The following is an 18,095-nucleotide window of genomic DNA, read 5'->3' on the forward strand; positions in this document are numbered from 1 at the left end:
GGTTTCTACCCCGGGAAGCTGCAGAATTCCATTTAAATCCGACCAATCTTTTCACAACTGAAATGGAGCCTGGGGTCACTTCTAGACAACCTTACCGCCAAGCCTGTGGAGACAGACATCCTCTTCACATTGTCCACGATTATTTTTAAACCCACTCTGCAAAATGAAACAAAACAAAACAATAACAGAGCCATGGAGACAGAACTTCTAGAAGCTGCTCTCCCCTATTTCTCTTCCCTGGGAGTGGCATTTTTAAATACGGGTTTATGTCAAACACTAAACAGGCCCCACACAAGAATGCCTATCTCCAAACTCCTTGGAATCCTGCCCCAAACTGGAGATATTCTTAGCTGCGAGTCTCCTGCCTCGAACTAGGTAGAAAGAAAGGCTGGCGTCTAAAAGGAATAGATGGAATTCTCTAAATAGTTGCTTGATTTTTTTTTTTTTTTTTGAGATGTTCAAATATTTATACGCTATTTACTTTCTGGGTTTTTTTTTAAATTCAGTGAGGTAGTTAATATTATTTGAGTTCTTATTTTTTGTTATTAGTTAAATTTATCCTGGCTTTAGTTCCCCCTTCCTGCTCTCTTTCCATTCCCCACCCCTATCCATTCCTCCTCTGTTTCTGTTCATGTTATTTGATTTTAATGGGTGTAAGACCACAGAGGATGCTGGCATATTGCCAGTTAGGAAAGGGCATTTGGAAGGGGGCGTCACAGGCATCTCTGTCTATAGCCCCGTCTCTTTGAACATTGACTCTCAGCCTTTGCTGCAATTTGTCCATTGGATGGCAAGTCCTGAGGATAGCACACACCACACAGCACACACCAGGCTTCTCCCACGTTTGTATCTAATCAAGGTGGTTGAAACAAAAGCAAGTTAGTAGTTAGTATATGATCTTACTATTAACTGATTTCAGTCTAAAATAAGTTCTCTTAGCAGCTAGGTAAGAAAACAAAAGAAAAACATTCTGAGATTTTTTTAGCTCAATGAGTTATTTGAACATCTATAATAGTGTTCTCAATGCATATTACTCTTAAATCCCGAGGCAACATATGTGCAGAATGTTGGCTCTTTTCCCAGTTCCCCCACAGATTTCAAGCATTTAGACACGGAAGCGACATGGCAGGACACTGATGCCTCTGGACCTGCACCGTATCATTGCCATGGTGCTGCTGTCAGAAGACTCCATTGGTCCATCACCCCTCCCAGGTGCTATCTGGGCTTGCTTGCATGTCCTCCGGCTAGAAACTCCCATGTGTTCCGTGTCATGAGTGGTATCACAGTTACCTTGGCAACCAAGCCAGCTCTGGTTTCCAAACCTCACTTGCTACATCATAAATTTAAACAGCAGGATTGACACTTAGTTACATGTCTGTCATAGAAATGAAGTTCTTAGAATGAGTCTCCTCACAGCTGCATGCTTGACAGGGAAACCGAAGGCACCAATTAGAACAAAAGTGTGATATGTATTTCACATACGTGCGCGCACATATGTGCGCACACACGCACACACAAGGTAGTCCTCAACTTGGACAGTGGATGTATTTGCTTAATTCATTATCTGAGATGCTGAGCCACACATATCATTCTCACTATGCCAAAATTCTGTGGCACCTTTATCTTATGATCAGAATAGAGCTTATAGAAGGACTCCATTAGATACCCAATATAAACAGGATGATGAATGATAGAAAACTAAGCTTGTAAAAAATAAGTAATATTCAAAGACTTCTTGGCTTTACTGGATACTGTTATTTACGCTGATTGGAAGTAAGACTCGATCACAGAATATTCTAGTAACTAAAGCAGATATGCCTGCTTCTCACTTATGTATTTATGCATATTTTTACACATATTATTCTAGCCTCCGGGAACCTTTGGTAATACCTTCACATTGAGATGATTCTCACCATGCAGAACAATACGGTCACCTGCTTTGAGTCCTGGGTTTTCTTTTGCAATGTGAGAACATCTTAAACTCGGGAACTTTGCCTCTGTGCTGCTGCGGTCTGATGCAATTCTTTTTCCTGCAAATACAAGGAAAGACTCAACTTGAGAATTACATTTAATGCGAGCACCCTGTTGCACTCTACATCAGAGGTGACTATTCTCAGAAATTCGGTGGCCACCTGCATATGTTTGTTTCCATTGATATGTAGGAAGAAAAGCTTATTAATGATTTAAGAAGAGTTTTTTTTTTATTCATAGACTTGCTTCTTCCCATTACATAAACAATAAAGGCAATAAATTAACATCCCACAAAATCACGAGTTTATTGCTGAGTTTATTTGCAAGAAAATCTTGACTCCCCGAGCATAAACAGTTCTGCTATCACTTCCCCTGCCTGGCTGTTCTAAAAAGGATCACTCGGCCTATTTTAGCCTAGAAGGGAGGTTTATTTTCCTGCTTGCCAGCTACCACCAAGCACCATATTTGAGCAACTGTATCATACAGCAATTCTTTGATTTCTAGAATGGTAAGTTATACTATAAAAATGGAAGCTCCTAATGTCAAATTTCAGCAGAAGCCTTCCCCTCCCCTTCTTTCCCTGCTCTGTATCACCTGTAGCATGGGAGGGGCCGAATACCATGTCTCCTGACCACCTAAGTCCTCCACTGACTTCATCCTCTTGCTTTACACCTAGTTTTTTTTTTTTAAAAAAAAAAAAAAATCCAAATTCCTGCCAAGTCAGGGTTTCTCTGTTTGGAAGCAGATAAGGGGACGTGCTTCGGATCTGTGTGCGTGAGCAAGAAGGGCCAACATCCTTCTTTGTATTTGCTGACGCTGTGCAGCAAATACTACCGACATCTCCACCGGCTGTTCGCTTTCTCTCATGGGGTCGGACATCTCCGCCTTTGTGTTTTATTCAGGGGCTCAAGTGTGGGGGGGTCTTGATCATTTTCTTGTATCTTGCAACTATTTCTCACGAGCAGAAATAGTTCAGCATGTGGGAATTCCAGAACAGAACCCCTTTGGATAGCCATCTCTTGGGAAAGTCACTTCACGGGGAACCCCCGGGCACATCCGCATTCCATGGCGAGGTGTGAAAAATGAGCCACGAGGCCGGGGCAGGGCTGGAATGTGGGGGCTTAGCAGGCTGTCTGCATGACTCATAGATGTGTTTCCTATCCAGCCCCTTTTAAAAAAATATTATTTCAACTGTGACGTGATGGTGTTAGAGAAGAGGGGAGAGAGAGGGACCATAACGGAGGGCCAGGGAGACGCAGGGGAAGGTGATGTGAGCTTCATCTTGTGGTTGCCTTTCAGGTCTGATGTTGTGGTCCTCTGCTTTTCAATCGCGAACCCCAATTCCCTCAATCATGTGAAAACCATGTGGTATCAAGAAATCAAGCACTTTTGCCCTCGAACGCCTGTCGTCCTGGTCGGCTGCCAGCTTGACCTCCGCTACGCCGACCTGGAAGCTGTCAACCGGGCCAGACGTCCCTTAGCAAGGTAAGCTGAGGACCCTGCCTGCAGCTGGCTCCTCAGTGAGGAAGTAGTTTACGAGCAGCTTAGATTTTCAGTGGTCACTGAGACTACACCTATCGGCCATACACTTTTGCAAAGTTCGTCAGCCATTTTGTCATGAAGCAAGCATCCTGATGTCTCCCCCATGCTCACCAGGGTCACAATCCAGTCACATCAAAGGGCTGGCCAGTGCTTGAGGGGAATTTCACCATCAGAACTGGGGCATGTGGAAATGCTTTGGAAAAGGACTGTATTTGAGTGAAGTCCTATACAAAATGTTAGCCACCCAGGATGGCATCATTCCTGAAACCATACCTGTTTAGAATAAAATAAACTAAGGCTCAGAATGATCAGCTGCAGTTGTTGGCCAGCAACCCATCCCAACAGAGATGGGCTTTTATTCCCACGGCCGCGCGTCTAGATTGGTGTTGGTGTTGGTGTTAGCGTTTTTTCTGGCTTCTGGTGTTTTGTGCAGTACCGTAGAGTGAGCCCAAGGCTTTCCACATGCTAGGCAGACCAAACATTCTACCGCTGAGCCATATCCCTATTCTTCTTTTTACTTTTTATTTAGAGCCAGGCAAGGTCTCACTAAATTTCTTAAGCTGATCTGGAGCTTGCTCTGAAGCACAGCTAGGTTTTGAACTTGTCACCCGCCTTCCTCGGCCTCCTGAGCGACTGGGATTACAGGCCCAGACTACTAGGACTGGGCCAGTGTCCGGTTTTTAAAAACCATGCACAGCTGTGCCTGATGGCACACTCCCTTGTAATCCCAGCACTTGAGATGCAGAGGCAGGAGGATCTCCATGAGTTTGGGGGTAACTTGATCTGTGTAGCAAGTTCAAGGTCAGCCAGAGCTGTACAGTGAGACCCTGGCTCAATAAACAAAACAAAAGCAAACACCTGAAAATCACATAGTTTTACTTGCAAAAAAAAGGAAACACAAGGAGTGGAAAGATGGCTCAGCAGCCCTGGCTGCTCTTCTAAAGGTCCTGAGTTCAAGTCCCAGCAACCACATGCTGCCTAACAACTGTCTCTAGTGGGATCTGATGCCCCCTTCTGGCATAAAGTTGTCCATGCAGATAAAGCACACATATACATAAAATAAATACCTAAAACCTTTTTTAAAAAGAAAGCAAACAAGACATCTTAAATGTGTCTAATCCTTATGTTAACAAAGTATCAAAACTGTTTTTTTTTTTAAATTAGGGGGTGTTTTTTAGTACATGCACAGTGTGGATACCAGTTTCAGAAAGAAATAAGAATTTTTAAAAACCTATGTTCTCGGAAGTTATTCTTGTATAAAACAATTTTGTCTGTTTCACACCCATATTCTCTGCTGAAGAACAAAATTCCCCCAAAGCTCTGATAGCAATGCCTTGCTTTAGTATTTACCTAACTGGCTTACACAAGCCTTCTCCGGGCTCCCCTTTTTATGCTATTGCAGTGACAACATAAGAGAAAACAGTTTGTGATGCTCCCCATACATCCTGGACGAAACTGTTGAGAGCATCTCCTGTTCGGTCTCCACAATTCCTCTGTTCCGACATGCCTGGACTAGAAATGGAATGTTCAGAATCACCTGGGTGTGGGGGTGGTGGGTGAGTGAAGAGGGTGGCAGAACGGACCGACAGCAGATAGGACCATCCCTTACATAGAGCGACTTAAAGTGTTTATGAAGTAGGGCATTAGAGCTAAACTTTGGGTTAATCAATTAGCAAATTTCAAGTCAGCTCCAAGGACAAAGATCACACAAGGCCCACGGGAAGAGGCTTAAAGTCGAACCTTTTTCCTTGGATCTTTCCATCCTTGTCAGCACCCTGAGGTGTGACCTCCGTCCCTCCCTTTCTCCCTCCCTCCTCTTCTCCTTCTCTCTTTCTCTTCCTTCCTCCCTCCCTCCAAGTCTTCAAATCCAAATTCCATCCAGTTTTATCATTGTTCTCCTGGACCAGGGCCTGGGAAGCATATGACTTTTGGTGTCAAAGGCAAAGTGTTTAAGATGAACTTCTAAGAGCATTTTTTTTTTCAGAATCCAGCGTGTGTTTCTTGAAGACTTGTAGCAAATCACATCTTGTCGGTTCTGGAATCTTTCCCTGGTTATGTCACAAGCCCAGCACTGCACTGCTTATATTGGCCTTCCTGGGTTTGATTAAATTGTAAATGAGTTTTGTGTGCCAGACCAAAAGGGTGTGGGCTTTGTTCCGCCGGCTCTGTGAAAACAGGAGAAACTGACAGAGTTGCAGGCTCGGCCTTACCCATGCGATATTAGTGCTTTTCTCGCAGTGATGGAACTCTGAGCTTCAAGCGCGAGTTCTGAAGAGAGGCTGCCTTAGTCAGAGCCATTGCTGTCAAGAGACACCATGACCACAGCAACTCTGATGAAGAACACATTTAATTGGGGTGATTTGCTTGCAGTTTTCAGAGGTTCAGTCCATTTTCGTCATGGCGGGGAGTTTGATGGTGTTCAGGGAGCACGGTGGCGTGCAAGTAGATGTGGTGTTACAGGCATCTTGGCTTGCAGGGAACAGGAAGGAGACTCAGACACTGAGAGATATCCTGAGCATAGGAAACCTAGAAGCCCGCCCCCACAGTGACACACTTCCTCCAACAAGGCCACACCCACTCCAACGAAGCCACACCTCCTAATAGTGCTGCTCCCTATGAGATTGTGAGGGGCCAATTACCTCCAAAGTACCACAGAGGCCAACTAACTGATTCGTGTACCAGCCCAAAGAAAAGATCCGTGAGGGCCTGATGGAAAGAGGGGGGGACTACATGAAAGAGGATTCATGGATCCAATAGTAGTTTCTAGACACGCCGCACAGTAGTCAGACCCATTGAGCTTCCTGCCTCTGTTTCTTCTTACCACAGAGTGAGAGCAGAACTTTAGAGAACTTTCAGATGGTGTAAGTGGATACATTATGAAGTTCTAAAATTGAAACACGGCAGTGATAGAGATGACCATGGCAGTGATACCTTTTATCAAGCATCAAGAACAATGCTAGGCATTTTTATTATCTCATTTAAACCTCTTCTTTAAGGGCCCGTGCTCTCCAAAGATGGAAAACTAAGGCTTCAAGCGGTTAAACATCTTGCTCAAGACCACATAGATAGCAAAGGCCAATCCTTTTGTTATCTCAGTTATTGCTAACAGCATATGCTTTTCTGCAGTAATAAATCCTTTATCTTGGAGTAGCCATTGACTATGAATTTTCAGGACCCTTACAAAATTTTAAATGTAAAAATTTAAGAAGCGAATGGGTTAATTGTCTGATTCAACTAGGAATCTAGAAATTTAGACGCTATGCACCTCCTCCTTTTTTTTTCCTTAAAAAAAAAGGTTGATTAAATGCGTTTTCTTTTAATTCTCTTATTTCAGGCCCATAAAGAGAGGTGACATTTTACCCCCAGAGAAAGGCCGAGAGGTGGCGAAGGAACTCGGCATCCCTTACTACGAGACCAGCGTGTTTGACCAGTTTGGCATCAAAGACGTGTTCGACAACGCCATCCGCGCAGCCCTCATCTCCCGCAGGCACCTGCAGTTCTGGAAATCCCACTTGAAAAAAGTCCAGAAGCCTCTGCTTCAGGCGCCCTTCCTACCTCCGAAAGCCCCTCCCCCGGTCATCAAGGTCCCTGAGTGTCCGTCCACGGGGACCAGCGATGCCGCCTGTTTACTGGACAACCCTCTGTGCGCCGACGTCCTCTTCCTTCTCCAGGGTCAGGAGCACATCTTCGCGCACCGCATTTACCTCGCTACCTCTTCTTCCAAATTCTACGACCTTTTTGTAATGGAGTGTGAGGAATCCCCTGGCTGGGGTGGAGGAGCTGGCGAAGAGGTGCCGGGCAGGGATTGTCAGGGGCGGGTGCAAAGCATTAGCCCAGCCGAGGAAGGGGGAAAAGGTCCCCAGAGGACCCCTCAGGCTGGCCCAGGGGCCTCTTCAGGCCAGGACCTGTTGGAGAGTCTGACTTTGCAGACCGAAGCCTCGGGTTCTGAGGCGCAGGCCCTGTCCGGCTGGAGCAAGGGGTTTGTCAGCATGCACAGGGAGATGCGGGTCAACCCCATTTCGAAGCGGGTAGGCCCAGTGACCGTGGTCAGGCTGGACTCGTCGATGCAGTCGGGCCCTTTCCGAACCCTGCTGCGGTTCCTCTACACGGGGCAGCTGGATGAGAAGGAGAAAGATTTGCTGGGACTGGCTCAGATGGCCGAGATCCTGGAGATGTTCGACCTGAGGATGATGGTGGAGAATATCATGAACAAGGAAGCCTTTATGAACCAGGAGATCACGAAAGCCTTCCACGTCAGGAAAGCCAACCGGATCAAAGAGTGTCTCAGCAAGGGCACGTTCTCAGGTGAGCCATCGAGGCCTTTGTGCCAGGTGGGGGTCATAAATGCTAGCTAGACAGCATGAGACCGAATAAACTTAACCGAATAAAGATAATTAACAAAGTTAACCCTGATCAGACCTAAGAGGTAGTCCTTCTACCTTACAGATGTTGAGAAGCAAGGGTCCCCGAGAGGCCAGGTCACTTTGCCAGTTAAGTGGCAGCAGGGAGGACAAGAACCCAAGCCTTGCCACTACAGAGACCTAGTCCCTCAACCTCCAGCACTCAGGGTAGATCAGGTGACTCTGAGCCTCTCTCCAGGGGCTTGACACTTGAACTTCCAGGCTCTGGGATCTGTTCTCTGACCAGTGCCCATTGTTTCATTCTTCTCCATTGTCCCTGCAACATTGATCTCTGGCCATAAGGTGGCTGAAGCCCCGGGGGAACATTGTATCACCACTGCCATCACCACTGCCACCACCACCCCCACAACTCCCCGGTCTGTGCCCCTGTCCTCCCGAGTCCTGATCTTCTTTCATCTTGACAAACTAATGCCACACACAGCCGTTGGTGTCCTTCCAAGAGCAAACTCCCTAGAGACTGCATCTGGTCTGCTTTACTGGCCTTTGCTTTGTTCTGTCTGTGGTACATGTATACTATTTTTATTCTAGAATCTTCGTCTCGGGACGTGGGTGTGAGGGGGAGTGGAAGCGGACTTCACTGCACAAGTTGACTTCCTGAGCTCTGTTTACCGGGCTACCTCTATTTTCGTCTCTGTCTCCCATAATCCCTGCCACGGCACTACGCATTCATATTCCGTGACCTGACACTGAGTCACTCTATTCATTTTAAAGCAAGGAGTGGGTAACATTTACTACAAACATTGGTTGCCATGGTGCGGAAGCAGCTCTGTGCGCGTTACTGAAAAGAATGTGTTGCAAATACGCGCTCCATTAACTGGTAGGCATGAAAGCTGACTAAATCCCTCTCTAACTGCCCAGGTGAGCCAAGCAAAAATGGGGGTCCACGTGGGACTCCTTTACGAAAGAGAGGGCCTGTCATGTCACTTCAGGGGTGACTGAGACATCTGAGGTAGATAATGGATGGCATCGGGACATTGTTCCATTTTCTTAGCTGCAAGCAATCATGGTACATTTCCTTGAATTTCATGGTAAAGAAATTGGAAATGAAGTGTTAGTACACACACACACACACACACACACACACAGAAACGTGTGTGTGTGTGTGTATAGAGGGGGGGAGGGAGAAAGGAAAGGAGGATAGGTATGTATGGCACTTGAGGTTAAACAGTAACAAGCAATAGATGAACCAGTCTTGTATGTGCTGAACATCCATCCCCAGAGCCTGAAAAATCCAAGACCCAAAATGCTCCAAAATTCCAACTCCAACTTTTTGAGTGTCAGCGTGTGAAACTGTGAACATGAATGCCTGTCTTGACAGGACAGAATTAAAGTAACAATATTTATCCCAGTCACTGGTCACAGTGGTCCCGAAGCAATCATGAATGTTAGTTCATTTGAAAGGTTATCTTACAAAGGTACAGCGACTTCAACAATGAACCATGTTGATTGAAATCACTTACAGGCTGTGTATACAAGGTATCTGAAACATCTGCGAATTTCATGTTTAACTTCACCTTTCAGCACCAGGATCGTCATTATGTATATGTCAATGTGTCAACCTCTGTGCAAACCCCAACTCTAAAACACAAAGAGATCATCCTCTCCTTTCTTCTACTTCCTGACCCTGAGAATTCGTGTTATGATCCTGTGGGCAATTTTTCGAGGTACCCTCCTTGATGTTGGAGCTGGATGTTTAGGAAGTACGGATTGGAGCAGGACCTTGGGAGCGGCAAGCGAGAGATACAGTTTGATGGATGTACACGGAGCAGAAGGCTGGGGTGAAACCCCTCGCAAAAGTGGTTCACAGTTTTGTTTCCTCGATCCTTGGCAGATGTGACGTTTACCTTGGATGACGGAGCCATCCGTGCCCACAAGCCACTATTGATCTGTAGCTGCGAGTGGATGGCCGCCATGTTTGGGGGGTCCTTTGTGGAAAGCGCCAACAGTGAGGTACGTGCCTCGGAAGCCCCAGAATGTGGAAGCAGCCAGATGCTTCCCTTCTAACAGCTCGGTGAAATAGTCCCTCAGGCTGGGCTTCAGGGTGAAGTCATACTTGTTGTGCGGGGAGCAGGAGGCTGTTGGTCAGTATAGAGTGAGATCACAAGGTACTTAGGATGCAGGCCCACACTTCTCTAAAGAGTCATGACTTGGCCATACTTACTTTAGAAACATCAACATGGCCGCCGGGGTACCATCAAAATCAAGGACAAGAGAGAGCCAGCACTGTCCTTAACCAGACAGGAGACCTTGCCCAACCCAGTCGCTAGGCTGGGGGAAATGCCATCGGCAACCTGATGAGTGTTCCTAGTGATGCCCGAAGTCAGCTGTGAGTCACAGCATTGGAGGCTCAGCCCCAATTTTCCCACCTTGCTGCGGGGAGGGGGTGGCTAGGCGTGTTTGTTTGGGGTAAGGAAACGAGAGGTGGTTGAATGCTCGCTGCTCTGGCACACTTTTCAAAGAGTGTGGGTCCAGCAGAAGCAGAAGGGTCCTACCCTCCAGAAAAAAAAAAGACTTAGAATGTCTTAGGCACTGTCTCAAAGATGCTGTCTTTATCTTCGTACAAAACCGCTGGGGGGGGGGGAAGAAAATTATTCAAGCATTTCTAACTAAGTATAGGTGGAGCAAGCACTTCTGTTGAGTTTTGCAATATTTCCTTAACATCTCTTTTTTTTCTTTTTTTCTAAAAAATAACACAGGGACACCCCATCAAGTTTACTGTCCTTGGGGGCTAGCGTTGCTTAGCTCAGCATCTCTCCCAACTGTCAAAAGAAATAGTGAAAACAAAGGGTAACTTTTCCAAAGGGGTGCTCCCAGGGTGCAGCGGAGCTCTCCCACAGTGCCCCAGGAGTCTGCATTGCATCTCCAAGTAGGGAAACAGAATCCTAGAATCACAGCCAGGAATGGCTGGGACTGAGAAGGTCATTGGGCCATCCCCCTGCTTCCAGAAAGAAACACAGCTGCTGCCTAATCAGACCCGAGAAGCAAGCCCTGCCCTTTGGGGTGGGGGGAACACTTTAGAGTTATCCCAGCAGTCTCTTCTGGCATCCTTAGGAAATCGGGAAGTTCTTTGATTTGCTAAGTCTCCCTCCAGTGTGCTCAAAGGGATTGAGAGTTTAAAGGGAGGCTTCTCCGTGCTAGGAAGCTACACAGAAAAGCCGCCCCTCCTCGTCCTGCCCCCGCAATCCAAACGTAACTCTTCACCCCCAGGCTGGATGGCCTGGAACAAGTGACTTCTGCATTCCGACTCTCCCTCAGTAAAGCAGTCAGTCTTGACCCGGATGTAGTTGTGAGGTGTGAGCTGTCTGTATCTATGAAGTAATTCCCGAGCATTTAGTCCAGCCTAGCCACCACAGATTGGTTGACAGGGATGCGGATGAGAGTCTTGCCCTCTGACAAGAACAATCAGGGTAGTTACCCTCCATACGCCCTCCCAGGGTTGGCCTTTTCTGGTGTGTGTCCCTATCTGTCCAGCCCCACCACGCCCGCTGTTGGTGTCTTTATGTGAGAGGAGCCTATGATCAAGGTCAGGACCCCCAGCTCAGAGCAACAGTGTCAGCGCTGACCCAGGGGACGCTAATCCCCCTTTATCCCTTCACAGAAGGAACCTCTAATCTCTCCAGATTAACATGTGCAGCGGAGGTAACCAAAACGAAACCTAGCAGCGCACGGGTGAGCACAAACACACCTTACGTGGCGACTGGCCTGCAGGATGTGGCCACTGACTGGTTCAACCGGGTTCTGAAAGGAACCTGGGTCCTAGCCCTCCCTTCCCCTCTGAGGACTGAAGCTAAAACTAATGTGGGCAGAGACTGCAGCCACTGGCGATTAAAAAAAAAGAAAAGAAAAGAAAAGAAAAGAAAAGAGAGAGAAAAAAAGAAGAAAGACCATTAACCAAATCACCAAAATTCCATGAGCTCTACCAATGCCATCCACTGGTGACATGACCACTTCCTGTCCCTTCTCTCTGTTTCTAAGAGAGACCATAAGAGGTGCTCATGAACTTTCATCTCAGTGTGGCTGGGACCTGGAGCCAGTGGTCAGCCGTCTCTTAAATCTGCTTCCTCGGCTACTAAATGAGAATGACAGGTGAACGTTCTCGCGAGGGCAAACTAAGCATAGACATGTGCCGTGCCTGGAGCAGATAGGTAATGCCCAGCAAACGATGTCACCCCATTAAATTCTCTCATCCCATAACAACTCTAGATTAAGAAGCTGCCAGCCATTGGGTGGTGGTGGTACACGCCCTAAATCCCAGCATTTGGGTGGCAGAAGTGGGCAGATCTCTGAGTTCAAGATCAGCCTGGTCTACATAGCAAGTTCCAGGACAGCCAGGGCTACACAGAGAAACCGCATTTTGAAAAAGGAAGGAAGGAAGGAAGGAAGGAAGGAAGGAAGGAAGGAAGGAAGGAAGGAAGGAAGGAAGGAAGGAAGGAAGGAGAAAGAAAAAAACAAGAAAATAAAGAAGCTGCAAGCCCATTTTCTTATCTAAGACAGGGAGGTGGCAGCCGTCACAGATAGAAGTGAGCCTTGTGAAATGGTCACAAAATCCTCCAGGAAGAACTTTGCTCTTTCCTTATTATTCTTGGAATTAGCCTTTCTAGGTCATCTTTTTAAAGTTGTTAATTTTTTATTGATCTTTTTGTGATTTATTTTATTTTTTGTATATGGGTGCTTTGCCTGCATGTGATGTCCAGCTGTGTGTAGTGCCCAAGGAGGTCAGCAGAGGACGTCAGGTCCCCTGGAACTGGACTTAGATCTGGTGTCCTCTGCAAGAGCAGCCAGTTGTCTTGGCCACCGATCCGTCTTTCCAGCCCTTCTCGGTCATCTTTCAAGTCTGTTTGGTCTTGGGGACTCTGACATAGCCCCTGAAATTCAGCCCTTATTTTTTTCAGGGTACAAAAAGGACCTCTACACACATATATCTAGGAAAGAGGACAGTGAACCATGAATGTTAGATTAAATTTTATCATTTAATATAGAAGAGGACATTTCTATTTTGCTTTTTTTTTCCCTTCATTACTTTAAAGTACCAGTAGGTCTCATTCCTTCCTACTGAGGTACTCAGCAAGCAGTTCACTTCAGATGCTTGCGGGGTTATGGTCCGCGGTGGGCTAGCTCTAGAATACTTGCTCACCCTGTATGAGACTGGCTCTAACTACAAGCCTAATGGTCTGCGCTAATCTTTGCAATGACAACGTTAAACCAGCTAAAGAGGAATGCAGGCACTGGTGGTGGTAGTGTTCTTCTCTTTGGGTCACTCCAAGTGTTTTCTGGGGTCACTTTGAAGGAATAGGTTGAGGACGTCATGCTCCATCTCTTGTGGCTCTGCCCTTGGATTGTTAATCTCAAGGGCTGCAAGTAGATATCCCCATTGTTAGATGGTGAACTATAAGCGTGGAGATCACAGAAACAGGATTTGGATGTTGTTTTGCTTTATAAAAAGCCACCAGCACTGAGGGGGAAATGCATGTTATGAAAGTGATTTGTGTTTCTTCTCATGTGTCGATTACCCCTAAAGGGTCCCTAAGATGATCTGCCAAAATGAGTCATCCCTTCAAAGGTGTTGACGTCATCTTAGCGAAAGGGAAGCAGCTGGCCTCTGGCGATTACACACAGCAGAGCCCTTTGAGGACCTCTGGGAGCCAGGGCTATGCTCACAGGACTCTCATCTCCTGTTCCCAGAAACCACCCCTTGTCACATCTGTGTTTCCGATGCCCAGAGAGAAGACTGGCAAGCGCTCCAAGCACACAGAGCCAAGGGAATCTGAGAGGTTTCAAAACCCAGCCTCAGTGAAGAAGTAGCATTGGCAAGCATTCTGAATTCTTCTTGAGTCACAGATGGGGAATCTGAGGGTCAGAGAGAGTGGGTGACTTACTGAGGGCCACACAGGACTGATTGGTATGCCCCTGGGCTGTGTTTTGGCATACCTCTGGGCCAGCCCACACATTTTCCCTGTCCCCTAAAGACACACTGCACACCTCCATTTCTGAAAGAACAGATCCCCATAGCTGAGGCAGCACACGCTCTCTGCCCTGATGTCTGAGATCATAGTTCTTAACGTTTTATAAAACACGGGTGCTTTTACTATAAAATAGGTCAAATATGAAAGTTTTGCACCTTAGCATTCAAGTATGCAAAAAAGGCCACCTACCTAAAAAAATTCCATGAGCCCAAACACCATTCTAGAGAAAAAATTTCACCATATGTTTACATACATAGAGGAGCCTGTGGCTTCTGTCAGCTTGTTGTTAGTACTATATAAATGCATATGCCTTTAAACATAGACGTATGTGCAAGCAAACAGGCAAGCATGCCCAAGGTCAGATGCACAGTGGAAGAAATTATTCCTGTGTGGCATAGCTAGGGGAAGGGAATGAGCAGCTCTGTGCCATCACTGGCACGCCACAGATGAGCCAGCGTGTGTTGTTACAGTCTGTCCTGGAAACCAAAGGGACAGGAGAGGTGGAAGCGCCAGCAGCGGCAAGTGACAGTCTTAGCTTGGGGCTATTTTAAGATCCTAATATCAGTTTTGACTCCTCACATTCTGTCATCACAGAGGTTATACTGGGGACTGGAAATGATGAGCAGTAGTAACAACCCAGGTTTTGATACCTGTGTCTTAGAGCAGGGGATAAGCCTGCTTAATATTTCCAGAAGTTTGTTCGGAGCCTTCCTCCGTGACATGTGGGAAAATAACTCTGCCTGGAAGTAGATTCTGCCTCCGATGTGGCCGGGAACTACTCAGGAGGATAACATCAAAAATGGCAATAGTTTTACTCTGGGAAGGTCGTCCATGAGCCCACGTAGAATGTGAAGGAGATACATGCATGCATTGTTCAGGTGCATTTGCAACAAGCTCTCTTTATAAGTATTTATATATGAAGTGACTAATCCTACAGCACAGATATAGACATGTATCCATAAAGATGGAACCATACGTAATACATATATGCAGATATATATACATATATATTTATATACATAAAGATATATATATATATGGGGAGGTGTATTTTTATATGCTGTCTTCTGTTTTGTTAAGCATCAGAGTAAGAAGTCTATAATGATTCATCCTTTCAAATTAGAACTGTAGTTCCCAGAACTACTTGTGAGAGCCAAGGCTTTATTGCTCTGCAACCCAAAGCACTGGAGTAAGGAGACTCCGGGTTACACAACTTCAGAATTGTGCTCCCTAGGTTTAAATCCCAGTCATTGCTGACTAACCCTACAACCTTGGGCATGAAACTTAGCCTCCTTGACTGCCAGCAAAATTAATAGTCTTTTCTTCCGAGGACAGAAGTAAAAATCATATTAGATGGTGTGTACAGAAAGCTGGGCACAGAATCTTCTATTAAAGCGACATTCCAGTCCGAAAAAACAAGGGGTGCCATTTTGTACCCTGTCAGTTCCCACCCTGTAGAGTGTATGAGTTGGGGTTTTATTGCTGTGCTGAGAAACTATGACCACAGTGCTTCTTATGGAGGAAAACAATTGGGGGTAGCTGACAGTTCAGAGGTTCAGTCCATTATTGTCATGATGGGAAGTATGGTGGCCCACAGGCAGACATGGTGCTGGAGAGATAGTTGAGAGTTTTCCATCTTGATCAGCAGGCAGCAGGAAGAGCAGGTGAGCCACTAGGCAGACTTGAGCTTCTGAAGCCTCAGTGCCAACCCCCAGTAACATATGTCCTCCAACAAGGCCACACCTCCTAATAGTGCCACCCACGGAGTTAACAAAGATCTGAAACAGTGTGTAACCCCACTGATCTCTGTTCCCCGTTCTCCACACAGGACCGAGGCCTCAGGTCATTCCCTGGCCTCTTAGAAAGTATAATGTGTTATAAACAAAAGCTCCACACACATGGGACAAGAGGTTGTGGGCCCCGCATCCAACCCAAACCGTGTCTCCAGGTGTACCAGGCCAGGAGTTCTTTGGCTACTCTACTCTGCAGAGACCCAGTGATACATCTGTAGTTCTGGCCCATGTGCTTGTGAGAGAAAATACTGATGTATAGACACCATGCTGGCAGATGCTGAAGGGTCATCAGAATGCAGCGTGTCCCTGTGCTGCTAGTGTGGTCGTGGCCGCCTGGGAGAGGGGCTCCGTCCTGTCTGTAGCAGTCCAGCTAAGAGCTCCCCGTACATGTCACATGACGAAAGATTTCTCGCTCCACAACAGAGTATCTTCAGGTTCTTGGCAGGAAGGGCCCATAATGTCATAACACATTTACGACCCATTTGTCTGATTTATAGGCCCAAATAGCCATTTAAAACATTCCACACCAGGCTCTGTCAGGTAGCAACGCTCTCTCTTGCACCTACAAATCAAACTGGTAGGTTTACAGTCATAAATACCGAAAAGGCCCTCTCAGCGCAGCCTCGGAGCCACGCCTGCAGTGGGCCGGCCGGCAACAGGTCACGTGGTCGGGATGCTTATCAACCCCATAGCGTGCAGCAGGTGAGCAGTCCCCGGTTTCTGCAGGTGTGCTGAGCCTTCTGTACACGGTTGCAGGTGCATCTCCCCAGTATAAACAAGATGTCGATGCAAGCGGTGTTGGAATACCTCTACACCAAGCAGTTGTCGCCCAACTTGGACCTGGACCCCCTGGAGTTAATTGCCTTGGCAAACAGATTTTGCCTGCCACACTTGGTTGCACTCGTAGGTAAGGCTGGTGACTTGGTGTCTGGTAGCCACGTTGATTTAAAAAAAAAAAATGGCACTTAAATATAAGATTGCCAAGGTTCAGACTCTAATTTCTATCTTTCCGAACAGAACAGTCCTGGGTGGGGGTGGGGGAGAGGGGGGACCAGCCCAATCTATCAGTCAGCCTAATTTGATGCAAGGAGTACCTCCGAAACCACTTTCCATTAGTTCGTTTGGTTTTGAAAATGTACAATGGTGGGTACCTGGCTTTGGAGGCACATGCTGAATTTTATGTGGACCACAAAATATGAAATCAAGCTAGCGGGTCAGCGTTATTCCGCTGTGCACAGGTGTAGCCTTTGAGAAAGGAACATTTAACGGAGAGGTAGAGAACAGAGGATCCGAAGTCATCTCCCCCAGGCTCCCCACCCTGGTCCCTGTGCTTCCCGGCTAAGTGACTTGTCCTCTGTGTGACTTGAGCTCTGTGCCTCAGCCTTCTCTCGCTTTAAAATGGGTCCATGAGCTGCCACCAAGCTGTGAGGATCAGGTGTGGTGAATACATGAAGTCCTTAGAACATGGGTTGGAACACAGGAAGCATGTGTTTGGTTTTGAGCAGTATTTCTTTTTTCTATTATTATTATTATTATTATATTTTCTGAGACAGGTTTCTCTGTGTATAGCCCTGGCAATCCTAGAACTCGCTCTGTAGACCAGGCTCGCCTTGAACTCACAGAGCTCCGACTGCCTCTGCCCCCCAAGAGCTGGGATTAAAGGCGTGCGCTACCACCACCTAGCTTTTTTTTTTTCTTTTTCTTAAAGCTATTTTTGAAAATGCTCTGACACTGTCAAGTTCATTTCAGGAGGGGGAGAAAAAGATTTGGCTTAACTTCGGAAGTCTTTTCTGTAACTTCTACATTTGTTCAATGGGTAAGCTGAAGCAGGTCTGGGTGGAATATATGCATTTAAATCCCTTATTTTAAAATGTTAAGCCTTGTGCGGGCTTCCCTCGAGGTGGGAGTTAGCAGTCCGGGTGCTTAGCCTGATACTTGCCCGAGAACTAATTCCAGTGAAAGCAGAGACACACTGTCGTTTACTGGCCTTCCTCGAGCCCAGAGAACTGTCTCTGCCCATGAGGCTTTCCACCAAAACTTTCCGAATAACTGAGTCATAAAATGAGCAGAGAACAAGCTAACCCGTGCAATATGTACTACACCCTCTAGCAATGACTTTCGTGATTTCTCTGCCCTCCGACACACAAATTACCTGAAAATAAAGTTCTCTTTTCTTCTTGCTTCTTCCCCAATTTAAAAGAAAGAATTTGCGCCCAGGCATGATGGAGCACACCTTTCTTTAGTCCCAGAGCTCAGGAGGCAAAGGCAGGTGAATCTACCTGAGTTCAAGGCCAGAGTGGCCTACCAAGCTAGCTCCAGGACTGCCTGGGCTACCAAAAGAAAGCTTGTCATGAAAAAAAATAAAAAAAAAAAAAGAAAGAAAGAGAATAAGGAAAAAAGAAAGC

At 46.5% G+C, this 18,095-nt stretch overlaps 1 protein-coding gene across 2 annotated transcripts in view; it reads left to right on the top strand.

Annotated features, from left to right (window-relative positions):
- Rhobtb1 (Rho related BTB domain containing 1) overlaps positions 1–18,095 on the top strand; it is a 64,070-nt gene that overhangs the window by 38,301 nt on the left and 7,674 nt on the right. For both annotated transcript variants that reach the window (XM_057751649.1, XM_057751648.1), the window contains exons 5-8: positions 3,271–3,456; positions 6,848–7,818; positions 9,766–9,884; positions 16,447–16,597. In XM_057751649.1, coding sequence (XP_057607632.1) covers positions 3,271–3,456; positions 6,848–7,818; positions 9,766–9,884; positions 16,447–16,597 — 1,427 coding nt within the window. The remainder of the gene's footprint in view (positions 1–3,270; positions 3,457–6,847; positions 7,819–9,765; positions 9,885–16,446; positions 16,598–18,095) is intronic.

This window comes from Chionomys nivalis, chromosome 19 (assembly GCF_950005125.1).
Source record: "Chionomys nivalis chromosome 19, mChiNiv1.1, whole genome shotgun sequence".
Lineage (NCBI taxonomy): Eukaryota > Metazoa > Chordata > Mammalia > Rodentia > Cricetidae > Chionomys > Chionomys nivalis.